This window comes from Gorilla gorilla, chromosome 3 (genome assembly GCF_029281585.2).
Source record: "Gorilla gorilla gorilla isolate KB3781 chromosome 3, NHGRI_mGorGor1-v2.1_pri, whole genome shotgun sequence".
NCBI classification, from domain to species: Eukaryota; Metazoa; Chordata; class Mammalia; order Primates; family Hominidae; genus Gorilla; species Gorilla gorilla.
Window position 1 is genome coordinate 96,092,231 of NC_073227.2, and position 13,438 is coordinate 96,105,668.

Here is a 13,438-nt window from a genome sequence, read left to right on the forward strand (position 1 = left end):
TCTTTCAACAGTCATATAGAAAATGGAATTCTGAGTCAAAGAGAATGAGCATTTTTTGCTCTGATTTACACCTCTACCAATAATGTGCCTGTTTCTCCGTGTGCTCACAACCCCAGAATATTATCACTTAAATAAAAACGTTTGTGCATGTTGGCTTTTAATCTTTCTGTTTAAAAGAAAAAATGAATTTTTGGTGTTGTGGTGACTAGGTTGGGTTCTGTGTGATGCAATTTTTTTCTGACCATTATCTTCCTAGAGACATTTCATACTGAATTTGTAACTGGTGGTGGATTCCAACATAGAAACAAGGATATTTGGACCCTTATTAATATTTGTGAACTCAAATTATATTTATGGATTGCCTACTGTGTGCCCACGCAGACACATGAAACCTGCCCTGTCTTCTGAGGGAACTCGCAGAGCAGTGGAGGCCGCCGGCATGCACGCCAGTCACTGCAATGAGTGGGTGATTCAGGCTCTACCTTGAGCAACATAAGGCAAGCTGGTGCCCGAGAGGAGGCAGTGAGGAGGAAACAGTCAAGGGAAGGCTGCACAGAGCGGAGGGCGTTGAAGCTGGGTCTTGTAGAATAAAGGCCAGGCCCACAGGAAGGAGGGCAAGTCAGCGAGGGGAAACAGAATGTGAGAGGAGTGGTGTGTTTGCAGGCTGCAGGAAGATCCAAGTGTCTAGAAAGAGTTTTGAGACTGCACATATGGCACAGGCTGGGTCACAGAGTTTGTACTTTATCTGCAAGACAAAGAGATTTTCAAACTCTAGATAATTTTATTTTAAAAGAAAACACGGCCGGGCTCAGTGGCTTACGCCTGTAATCCCAGCACTTTTGGAGGCTGAGGTGGGCGGATCGCTTGAGGTCTGGAGTTCAAGACCAGCCTCAACATAGCGAAACCCTGTCTCTACTAAAAATACTAAAATTAGCCAGGTGTGATGGCACACGCCTGTAATCTCAGCTACTCAGGAGGCTGAGGCAGGAGAATCGCTTGAACCCGGGAGGCGGAGGTTGCAGTGAGCTGAGATCACACCACTGCACTCCAGCCTGGGAAACAGATTGAGACTCCGTCCTCCGTCTCAAAAAAAAAAAAAAAAAAAAAAAAGATAGTATTACCTCAATACTGTAATAGAGAAATCAATATCATCTGCCATAAATAGAACCATAAAAATTAATTTACAGAACAGAAAAAAAAAACCGAGTGTGTTTAAAACAGTTCAAAAATTAAAATGAAATCTAGGCCAGGTGCAGTGGCTCACGCCTGTAATCCCCGCACTTTGGGAGGCCAAGGTGGGCGGATCACCTGAGGTGAGGAGTTCGAGACCAGTCTGGCCAACATGGTGAAACTCCATCTCTACTAAAAATACAAAAATTAGCCAGGCGTGGTGGCAGGCGCCTGTAATCCCAGCTACTCGGGAGCTCTGAACCCGGGAGGCGGAGGCTGCAGTAAGCCGAGTTTGCACCATTGCACTCCAGCCTGGGGGACAAGAGTGAGACTTTGTCTTTTAAAAAAAAGTTAAAAAAATTAAAATGAAATCTAATAACTAATCTGTTTACAAAAAAATCATGTCTAAAATTATCTTCATCTGTGAGAAAAATAAACCAGTTTATGATCAATCAATAGTAATAAAGAGATTCAGCTCTGTATCATTTAGTTTAAGACTAAGATGAGGGTTATGGCAATGACAATTCTGTGTCTTTTTGTGTATGTTAATTAGCATCTCCCCCACCCATCCCCCCACACCCCCAGAAATCTCAACACACTGATGTAGGTAGGTAGAGCTTCTCCCTGCTCCTGAAAAGCAGAGTCGCAGAAGCTCAGGGTGGCCACTGTAGCTCAGATAACCTAGATCCTACAGCCAGGAACTGAAATCCAAATCTTCTAACTCCACATTCTTATACCAGGCCGATGCCTGGTATAAAAGTTAACAGAAAAAAACCTTTCTAATTCATATATCTCTCCACATACAGAACTAGGCTGCCTGTAGGAGCAGTGACCTCTACCCTGGAGCATTTCCACAAAGCCTGGAGGACACGTGTATCTTTCGAGGTTTTTCTCCAGAGAAATGCTTTAGAGGTTGTACTTAATATCTGAAATTCCTTATAATTCTTAACAGTCTCTGAGTCTGTGACTGAGAAATATTTCAAGACACTAACACAGGGATTAAAAACTTTATCCCTTTGTTTTAATAATTAAAATGCAGACTAAAGGAGGTTTTGAGTTCTATAGAAATAAACACTCAAATTTAAAATAATGGTCTTTATGGCTGAACGCAGTAGCTCATGCCTGTAATCCCAGCACTTTGGGAGGCTGAGGCAGGTAGATCACCTGACGTCAGGATTTCAAGACCGGCCTGGCCAACATGGTGAAACCCCATCCCTACTAAAAGTACAAATAAAGTAGCTGGGTGTGGTGTTGGGTGCCTGTAATCTCAGCTACTCAGGAAGCTGAGGCAGGAGAATCGCTTGAACCCGGGAGGCAGAGGTTGCAGTGAGCTGAGACTGTGCCATTGCACTCCAGCCTGGGCGACAGAGCAAAACTCTATCTCAAATAAATAAGTAAATAAAATAAAATAATGGTCTTTAGAGATTTATGAAACCCTAATTATGTCTGCATGTGAGTTCTATGTCCAGCATTAGTAATAATTTTTAAAAAAAAAAAAACAAAACAAGGCCGGGCACGGTGGCTCACACCTGTAATCCCAGCACTTTGGGAGGCGAAGGCGGGTGGATCACCTGAGGTTGGGAGTTCGAGACCAGCCTGACCAACATGGAGAAACCCCGTCTCTATTAAAAATACAAAATTAGCTGGGCATGGTGACACATGCCTGTAATCCCAGTTACTCGGGAGGCTGAGGCAGGAGGGAGAATCGCTTGAACCCGGGAGGTGGAGGTTGCGGTGAGCCGAGATCGGGCCACTGCACTCCAGCCTGGGCAAAAAGAGCGAAAACTGTCTCAATAAATAAATTAAATAAATAAATAAATAACCAAAACCTAAAACACTTATTTACAACTTGAAGACATGTCAAAAATGCTAAAACAGAGAAATTCTTTTATGACTATTAGCATTTTCTCAGAAAAGATCATTTCTGGGAAGTATGTGCCCTTCCTGAAATTATCCTTCTATTTTGATTAATACAACTAAACTTTAATTCCTTGGATTGTCAATGTTTTGAGTTATCTACTGCTACATAACAAATACCTCAAAAGTTAGTGGTTTAAAACAACAATAACCACCTATGATATTTCACAATTCTGTGAGTTAACTGGGGAGATTCTTCTACTCCATGTGTTATCAGCTGGCCTCCCAAAGTGCTGGGATTACAGACATGAGTCACTATGCCTTGCCATTCTCAGTTTTAATTTCTAATACAGTAAATATCAATAGATATAAGCTACATCAGCAAAAGTTCTTTGGGATCGTCAGTACTTTTTGGGAGTATAAAAGGATCCTGAGATGAAAACATTTGAGAAGCACTTCAATAGAGGCAAAAGAAGCATTGGAGACACTGGTGAGAAATAGTATGGACTAATAAATAACTGGACTAATGATTTTAAGGTGGTAGCAATGGGGAGTAAAAACGGCTCAATTTTAGATGTGTTTTGAAGGGAAAGTCAACAAGATCGATCAGATGTGGGAAATGAGGAGAGAAGTCAAGTATTATTCCAAGGGTTTTGTTTTTGTTTTTGCTTTGTCTTTCACCTGAGTGAACTGGTAGGATGGCATTGATATTTACTTAGAAAAGACCAGGGAGGAAGAGATGTAGGGGAAATATAGTGAACTTATTTGGAGAATGTTAAGTTTGAGATGTTCATTAAATATTTAAGTGTTAGGGGAGTTGTCTCGGGTGGAGATATAACCTTCAGAGTCTTAACCATATGGATTGCATTTAAAACAATGAGACTGAATGAGATCGGCTGGGTGTGTTGGCTCATGCCTGTCATCCCAGCACTTTGGGAGGCCGAGGTGGGCAGATCACGAGGTCAGCAGATCGAGACCATCGTGGCTAACACGGTGAAACCCCGTCTCTACTAAAAATACAAAAAATTAGCTAGGCGTGCTGACGGTCACCTGTAATCCCAGCTACTCGGGAGGCTGAGGCAGGAGAACGGCTTGAACCCGGGAGGCGGAGCTTGCAATGAGCCGAGATTGTGCCACTGCACTCCTGCCTGGGCGAAGGAGCGAGACTCAGTCTCAAAAAAAAAAAAAAAAAGAGACTGGATGAGATCAACAAAGGAGTGAATGAAGATAGAAGAAAAAAGAGGTTGAAAAACAGCCTAGCAGGGTGCGGTGACTCACGTCTGTAATTCCAGCACTTTGGGAGGCCAAGGTCGGTGGATCATCTGAGGTCAGGAGTTCAAGACCAGCCTAGTCAACATGGTGAAACCCTCGTCTCTACTAAAAATACAAAAATTAGCCGGGCACAGTGGCACACATCTGTAATCCCAGCTACTCAGGAGGCTGAGGCAGGAGAATCGCTTGAACCTGGGAGGCAGAAGTTGCAGTGATCTGAGACTGAGAAATCTGTCAGGTAGTTAAAAAAAAAAAAAAAGAAGAGAATGGTAATTTGAACTGTCAAATGCTACTGATAGGTCAAGTAAGATAAAGACAAATAGATCATTGGTATCTGAGGGACTGTGTGCCAGAGGGGGGAATAATGTGAGCAAAAAGCTCAAATCAGGAGCAGTGTGTTGTGCTAGAGCATAAGGGGCAGGGATGAGATGGGAGGGCAGGCAGGAGTCAGCTTGTGAAGGGCCTGGCATTCCATATTAAAGACTTAGACTTTATGCTGTGGGTTTGGGGAAGCCACTTAGAGGATTTAGGCTGAAAAGTGACACAGTCCAATTTGCATTTTAGATAGATCATTCTTGATGCTTGGGAAGGGTGGGGAGGATAGAGGATGGGACTGAGCCAAACCGAGCAAGGGGCTCAAGGAAGTGGAGGCTGTAACAGGAGAGGGCCAGAGACAGTGAAGGTGTGCATTTCAGCCATGGATGTGGGGATGGAGAAGAGAGAGTTGATCAGGAATATTTAGGAAGCAGAATTCTCAAAACTTGGAAACTGTTGCGACTGGGGGAGTGAGAGAGGTAGAGGAATTAAGCCTGTGTAACAGACTGCATAGAAAGTGGGGTACCAACCTGAAATACAGAAAGTAGGAGCCAAAACGGTTTGGGGGTGGAGAGATTGTCACATCTGAACATGTTATATTTGAGATGTTCATGAGAGATGTAGGTGCAGATGTCTAGAAAGCAGCTGGATGTTCAGGCGTAAAAACCAAGGGAGAAGATCTTTAGAGTGGTACTAATGTAAAGTCTCAACTGGTTTATGTGTCCCAGCTTTCTAAAGAAAAACGAATTATAGTAAATTTCCAGTTTAAAAAATTAATAATCCTTGGAGAACTTTGTATGTTTTAATCTGTTTTCATCAGGAGTTCTTGGGTCTGTTAATATAATTTGAGGGTATTTAGCAGTTTAGTCATCTAAATCTGAAAACGTTTGGTTTCTGAATTGACTTCTCATATCGATGGTTATACCAGTGCAGATAGCAGTAGGATAGTCTTACCAAATAATCACCCTTTATTATTGCAGGGTAAACCAATTAGATGAACGGTACTAAGCCTGGCTGCACATTAGCACCACCTGGGGAGTATTTCAAACATACCAATAAACGTCTCTAATAATCAGAAAAATGCAAAGTAAAACCACAAGGAGTTATCACCTCACTCATGTTACATTGGCTGTTATCAAATAGATGAGTGACAACAAGTATTGGCTGGGATGTGTAGAAAATAGAACCTTTCCTGGGTGTGGTGGTTCATGCCTGTAATCCCAGCACTTTGTTAGGCCAAGGCAGGTGGATCTCTTGAGCTCAAGAGTTTGAGACCAACCTAAAGTAGAAATTTTGTCATTTGTGACAGTATGGATGAATCTAGAGTACATTATGCTAAATGAAATAAACCAGGCACAGAAAGATAAATACCACATAATCTCACTTATATGTGAAATCTTAAAAAGTCTAACTCATAGAAATAGAGAGTAGAATGATGGTTACCACAGGCTAGAGACAGGGGGATAGATGGGAAAAGGGGAGACATTGGGTCAAAGGGTACAACGTTTCAGTTAGACAAGAGAAATAAGTTCTGGTGTGCCATGTACAACATGGTGACTATAACTGTTAATAGCGTTTTGTAGATTTCGAAACAGCTAAAAGATTATTTTCAATGTTCTTACCAAAATAAATTATAAACATTTGAAGTGATGGATATGTTAATTAGGGTTAATTAGGCTGATTCGATCATTCCATAATGTCTGCATGTAAGGAAACAGTACATTGTACTCCATAAATGTATATAATCATTATTTGTCGGTCTGGTGTGGTGGTTCACACCTTTAATCCCACACTTTGGGAGACAAAGGTGGGAGGATTGCTTGAGCCCAGGTGTTTGAGACCTGCCTGGCAATGTAGCGTGACCTTGTCTCTACAAATTTTTTTTTTAAACTTAGCCAAGCATTGTGGTACACACTTGTAGTCCTAGCTACTCAAGCGGCTGAGGCAGGAGGATCACCTGAGCCCAGGAATTTGAGGCTGCAGTGAGCTGTGAGCTATGATCACACCACTGCACCCCATCCTGAGTGACAGAGTGAGATCCTGTCTCTAATAATAATAATAATAATAATCAATTAAAAATAAAGCAAAACTCAAACGTACCAACATACCAGTGGCATGACGTCTCACCAAGAGATTTTGGTTTGATTGGTCTGGAGGGGGCCATAGGCATTCTAGGTTTGAAAAGTTCTTCCTGATGATTTTAATTAGCAGTCAAGGGTAAATCACTGGATTAGAGGTATGATTTTGCTATGTTTTTCTAGCACAATTAAAAAATTCATTTTAGATTAAAACTCCCTTGAAGCAAACCCCTATTAATTCACTGTGTTAACTGACTAAGGAAATTTTCTGTGAGCCTTGCGTATGTGCACAGGACATGTGGGATACTGAGGCCGAAGAGTATAAGACAGCAAGTAGTGAGGGCCCCTGAAGAAGGAACCGGAACAACAGCTTCGCAGAAAACCCATCAGAATAAGCAAAACAGCCTGATGTGAATTGGTGACTATGCTATCTAGACTCAAGAAAGGACCTCAGGGTTCAGCAAGCCCCCCATCAACCTCCACTATTAACAAATCCTGAATTGACAAACCAAAGACTCATTTAGACTGACCAATCACTTTACCTTATGTAGCTTTGTGGCTTCTGTCTTGATAAGCCCCTTGCCCTTGGTGGAGAGAGATGGACTTCCTGGGCTATTCTCCCTCTTGTATCTCTCTATATGAGTAAACCCCCAGGGCTTTACCCCATTGTCTCTGAATTATTCTTTTGATGTCTCAGAGCATTTGCTTACTTTTAATCACAATAAATCACAATCTCAAATAAATAAGCACTTTGTTGAATTTAAGCTGTTTGCACAAGATAGGACAGACAGATGCAGACATGCATTTGCAACCAATACTTTGCCTCTCAGTTACTATGTCAGGCAAGATAAACCCATGGTCGTAAGTATTCACTCAAATGCCTTACCAAAAATGACCTTGTTGCTTCTCTGGATTCTACCCACTGATGAAAATTCAGATTTTTCTTGAATAGTGGAATAAGAAAATAAGACGTTTTCTGGGAAGCAAGGTATATATATATGTATTTTTTTTTCTTTTTTTTCCTGAGACAGGGTCTCACTGTGTTGCCCAGGATGGAGTGCAATGGCACCATCTTGATTCACTGCAACCTCTGCTTCCCAGGTTCAAGCGAACCTCTCACCTCAGCCTCCTGAGTAGCTAGGACTACAGGCATGTGCCACCATGCCCAGCTAATTTTTGTGTTTTTAGTAGAGATGAAGTTTCACCATGTTGGCCAGGCTGGTCTTGAACTCCTGACCTCAAGTGATCCACGTGCCTCGGCCTCCCAAAGTGCTGGGATTACAGGCGTGAGCCACCATGCCTGGCGGCAAGGTATATTTTCTATGCTGTGGAACAAATTACAACAAACTTAGTGGATAAAGAAGCTGAGCATGGCTTTACTGGATCCTCTACTTAGGGTCTCACAAGCTTTATTCAAGGTGTTGGCCAGACTGCATTCTCATTTGGAGGCTCAACTAAGGAAGAACCTGCTTCCAAACTAACACAACTTATTTGAGAATGTATTTCCTTGTGAATATATTTTTGAAGACCCCGGCTTTTTGTAGCCATTTGTCGGAGGCTGTTGGTAGATCCTACAGGGCACCCATCATTCCTTATGTGAGTTTCCTTAACATAGCTCCTAGCTTGTCCAGCCAGCAAAGAAAATCTCTCTTTCTTCAGTCTACTAACATGGAATTTTATATAATGTAATATAATCACAAGAGTAACACCCCATCACCTGTGTCATAGTTTCTTGGTTAGAAGCAAGTCACAGGTCCCACCTACACTCATGGGGAGATCACACAAAGGCACAAACACCATGAGGTGGAAAATCACTGGGGTTGGGGGTCACTGTAGGGATAGGGTCTGCTTGTCACACAAGAAAGAGCCATAGATTGTATATAGACAATCCAAACAGATAATACAGTCATAGGTATAACTGGAAAGAATCCTAGGTGGAGGCAGAAATCATGGGCTCCAGTCCTGGCTGTGTTAGTAACTTAGATCACATATACCCAGCAAGTTCTCTAAACCTCAATTTCCTTAGTTTATAAATAAAATGAGGTTGTGGAGACAGCTTTGGATTGCCAAGACCAGCTCGGTTGGGGAGACCCTAACCCAGCAGCGCTAGAGGAATTAAAGACACACACACAGACATATAGAGGTGTGAAGTGGGAAATCAGGGGTCTCACAGTCTTCAGAGCTGAGAGCCCCAAACAGAGATTTACCCAGATATTTATTAACAGCAAGCCAGTCATTAGCATTGTTTCTATAGATATTAAATTAACTAAAAGTATCCCTTATGGGAAATGAAAGGACGGGCCAAATTAAAGGAATAGGTTGGGCTAGTTAACTGCAGCAGGAGTGTGTCCTTAAGGCACAGATCGCTCATGCAATTGTTTGTGGCTTAAGAATGCCTTTAAGCGGTTTTCTGCCCTGGGTGGGCCAGACGTTCCTTGCCCTCATTCTGGTAAGCCCACCACCTTCCAGCGTGGGCATTATGGCCATGACGAACATGTCATAGTGCTGCAGAGATTTTGTTTATGGCCAGTTTTGGGGCCAGTTTATGTCCAGATTTTGGGGGGCTTGTTCCCAACATTGGATGTTAATCACATAAATGCATGGTAAAATATCATGGAAGCACTATCATTCACCTTTTGCATAAGTTAGAAATGATCCCACTAAAAGCTTATGAGTTTATGGTAAAATTGGTATGCCCAGTTCTGAAGAGCAACCTGGCAATACGTATCATGCCATTAAAATGTTCATACCTGTGATGGTTGACTTTACGTGTCAACTTGATTGAGCCACAGGATATTTAGATATTTGGTTAAATATTATATGTGGGTGTGTCTGTAAAGATGTTTCTGGATGACATATGACATTTGAATCTGTAGGCTGAGTAAAGGAGATTGTCCTTGCCAATGTGAGTGGACCTCATCCAATCTGTTGAAAGCCTGAATATAATAAAAGGCTGAATAAGACAGAGTTATTTTTCTCTGTCTTACTGCCTTTGAGCAGGGACATTGGTTTTTTTCTGCCTACTCAAACATGAACTGGAACTGACTCCAAAGGCTCTTCTGAGTCTAAGGCCTTTGGACTTAGACTGTAACTGACACCATTGGCTCTCCTGGTTCTCCAGCTTGCCAGCTGCAGATCTTAGGACTTTTCAGCCTCCATAATCATGTAAGCCAATTCTTAATAGTAAATACTTATGTAAATTTCATATTGGTTCTGTTTCTCTGAAGCACCTAGACTAATACAACATCCTTTGTCAAAGTAATCCCATTCCTGGGATTTTATACCACTAAAATGTAAAATTCAAAAGATTTGTGTAAAATAAGCTGTATGCACTATGTTATTAACTATGGTTTTTTTTTTTAATTTTACTTTAAGTTCTTGGCTACATGTGCTGAACATGCAGGTTTGTTACACATATGTATACACATAGGTATACATGTGCCATGGTGGTTCGCTGCACCTATCAACCTGTCATCTAGGTTTGTTTTTTTTTTTGAGATGGAATCTCGCTCTGTCACCCAGGCTGGAGTGCAGTGGCGCGATCTCAAGCTCCGCCTCCCGGGTTCACGCCATTCTCCTGCCTCAGCCTCCCGAGTAGCTGGGACTACAGGCACCCGCCCGGCTAATTTTTTGTATTTTTTTAGTAGAGACGGGGTTTCGCCGTGTTAGCCAGGATGGTCTCGATCTCCTCACCTCGTGATCCGCCCGCCTCAGCCTCCTAAAGTGCTGGGATTACAGGCGTGAGCCACGGCGCCCGGCTGTTATCTAGGTTTTAAGCCCCGCATGCATTAGGTATTTGTCCTAACACTCTCCCTAGTGTTATTTCTAATAATGAAAAAGTGGAAATAATACACATGTTTAACAATTGGAGAAGGGCTGCATAGATTATAGCACATTCACTTCAAAGAAAATTATGCAAGCATTAAACTAATTATCATGAAGAATACAGAATCACAAGGGAAGCACATGGGAAAGGGTTTACAATTAGATATGAATTTATTTTTTTAAAAGCAGAACATAAAATTATATAAACACTACAGTAACAAGTAAGAAAAAGTAAATAATGAAGAAAATCCATATGCTTGGGTCATGGAATTACAATACAATTTTTAAAAATAACTTTCCTTTACCAATATGACATTGTTAAAGACAATAAATAAAAAGTATAAAATAGGCTCGGTGCGGTGGCTCATGCCTGTGATCCCAGCACATTGGGAGGCTGAGGAGGGTGGATCACCTGAGGTTGGGAGTTCAAGACCAGCCTGACCAACATGGAGAAACCCTGTCTCTACTAGAAATACAAAATTAGCCTGGTGTGGTGGTGCATGCCTGTAATCCCAGCTACTCAGGAGGCTGAGGCAGGAGAATCGCCTGGGAGGCGGAGTTTGCGGTGAGCCGAGATCGCGCCAATGCACTCCAGCCTGGGCAACAAGAGAGAAACTCCATCTCAAAAAAAAGTATAAAATAAAAACAATGAGAGAGTTAAATTGTCAGTGGTTCTTAATTGAAGTGGACTTTAGAATTTAAAAACATTATACCTAAGTTCTACTTTGTGAAGATTGTGAGGTGGGGTTGGGGCACTCATATACTTAAAACACATACATACACAACACCCCAACCCACCCCTCCACACTGAAATACACAGGTGATTCTGATGCATATAGATAGGTAAATTTTCAGCATAAAGTTTCACATGGAGAATAAGGGAGATAGTCTAGCGAGAGGCTGAGCATTGCCTATGAGGCACTTTGGGTGATGAAGACCAGGCTGTTCTTAGTGTGCACCTGGACTGCTGCAGCCACTGTCTTTAGCATTTGTAGCTTGTGGGCATTCTGAGGCATTGCCCTCTGGGCAGGATTTCTCCACAAGGCGGAAGGCCTCCAGGAACTCATTGATATCAATGTGGCCATCTTTGTTGAAATCAATGCTCCGAGCAAGGTCACAGATGCAGTCATCTGTAATGTCGATATTCATATGAGAGCTGAACAGCTTCCAGGTCTGCCTGAACTCGTCCAGTGAGATGAACCCTTATCAGAGGGAGGAAATCACTTCAGTGCATTAGTCTAGTTTTTAATGTTCATTTTCTCTGACATTCTTACAAGGACACCTGCTCCCTACTGCTAAACAGAGAGACACCCAAATCCTAGTATCTAATTTAAACTCCCAAGAGGATCACACAAACCCACTGGCTCACCAATGATTTTCAGCTGGGAGCAATTTTGCTCCCCTCCCTCCAGGGGATATTTGGCGATGTCTGGAGACATTATTGTTTGTTATGACTAAGATGGAGGTGAGGTGCTACTGGCATCTAATAAATAAAGGCCAGACATGCTGCCAAACATCTTATAATGCACAAGATGGACCCTACAACAAAGAATTATCAACAGTACCACTGTTGAGAAACCCTGCATTTAATCATCTCAAACATATACTAATTTATTCTGGCCATTAAAATCCTTTGGACCCCATACATCTATAGTCAACTGATTTTTTTACAAGGGTCCCAAGATCCTTTAATGGGGAAAGAATGGTTTTTTTCAACAGTGATGGGGGACAAGCAGATATTCACATGCAAAAAGAGTAAAGCTAGACACCTACCTAACACTATATAAAAAAAAACTAACTCTATATGGATCAAAGACCTAAATGTAAGAGCTAAAACTCTAAAACTCTTAGAAGCAAACATAAGTGTAAATCTTTGTGATCTTAGGTTATGCAACAGTTTTGTTTTTTTTTTTGAGACGGAGTCTCGCTCTGTCACCCAGGCTGGAGTGCAGTGGCACAATCTCAGCTCACTGCAAGCTCTGCCTCCTGGGTTCACGCCATTCTCCTGCCTCAGCCTCCCGAGTAGCTGGGACTACAGGCGCCCACCACCACACCTGGCTAATTTTTTGTATTTTTAGTAGAGACGGGGTTTCACCATGTTAGCCAGGATGGTCTCGATCTCCTGACCTCTTGATCCACCTACCTCGGCCTCCCAAAGTGCTGGGATTACAGGCGTGAGCCACCGTGACCGGCCTATGCAACAGTTTTATAGCTAAAAAAAAGCTATAACACCAAAAGCATAAACAACAAAAGAAAAAATAAATTGGACTTTTTCAAAATTAAAAACTTTTGGGTATCAGGCTGGTCGCAGTGGCTCACGCCTGTAATCCCAGCACTTTGGGAGGCAGAGGTGGGCAGATCACACGGTCAGGAGTTCAAGACCAGTCTGGCCAATATGGTGAAACCCCGTCTCTACTAAAAATACAAAAATTAGCTGGGCATGGTGGCAGGTGCCTGTAGTCCCAGCTACTCAGCAGGCTGAGGCAGAAGAATTGCTTGAACCCAGGAGGCGGAGGTTGCAGTGAGCCAAGATCGTACCACTGCACTCCAGCCTAGGTGACAGAGCGAGACTCCATCTCAAAAAAAAAAAAAAAAAAAAAAAAAAAACTTTCGGGCATCAAAGGGCACTACCAAGAAAGTGAAAAGACAATCCATGAAATCAGAAAAAAAATTTGCAAGGCATATGTCTGATAATGTCCTAGTACCCAGAATATATGAATAACTCTTACAACTCAAATAAAAAGACAAATAGCCCAATTTAAAAATGGACAAAGGATTTGAATAGACATTTCTCCAAAAGAGATATACAAATGGCCAATAAGCACATGAAAATGTTCAACATCATTAGTTATTAAGGAAATGAAAGTCAAAACTGCAGTAGAATGGGTATAATAAAAACTAAAACAAAAAACCCACAAAAA

General features: G+C 42.0%; 1 protein-coding gene across 1 annotated transcript in view; it reads right to left on the reverse strand.

Moving 5' to 3' along the window:
- Positions 1 to 10,664: 10,664 nt before the first annotated feature.
- The window catches only part of PPEF2 (protein phosphatase with EF-hand domain 2), a 42,711-nt gene continuing 39,937 nt past the window's right edge, over positions 10,665 to 13,438 (reverse strand). Inside the window, exon 17 of the mRNA XM_055384515.2 lies at positions 10,665 to 11,719. Within this exon, the coding sequence (XP_055240490.1) occupies positions 11,466 to 11,719 (254 nt within the window). The 3' untranslated portion in view covers positions 10,665 to 11,465. The remainder of the gene's footprint in view (positions 11,720 to 13,438) is intronic.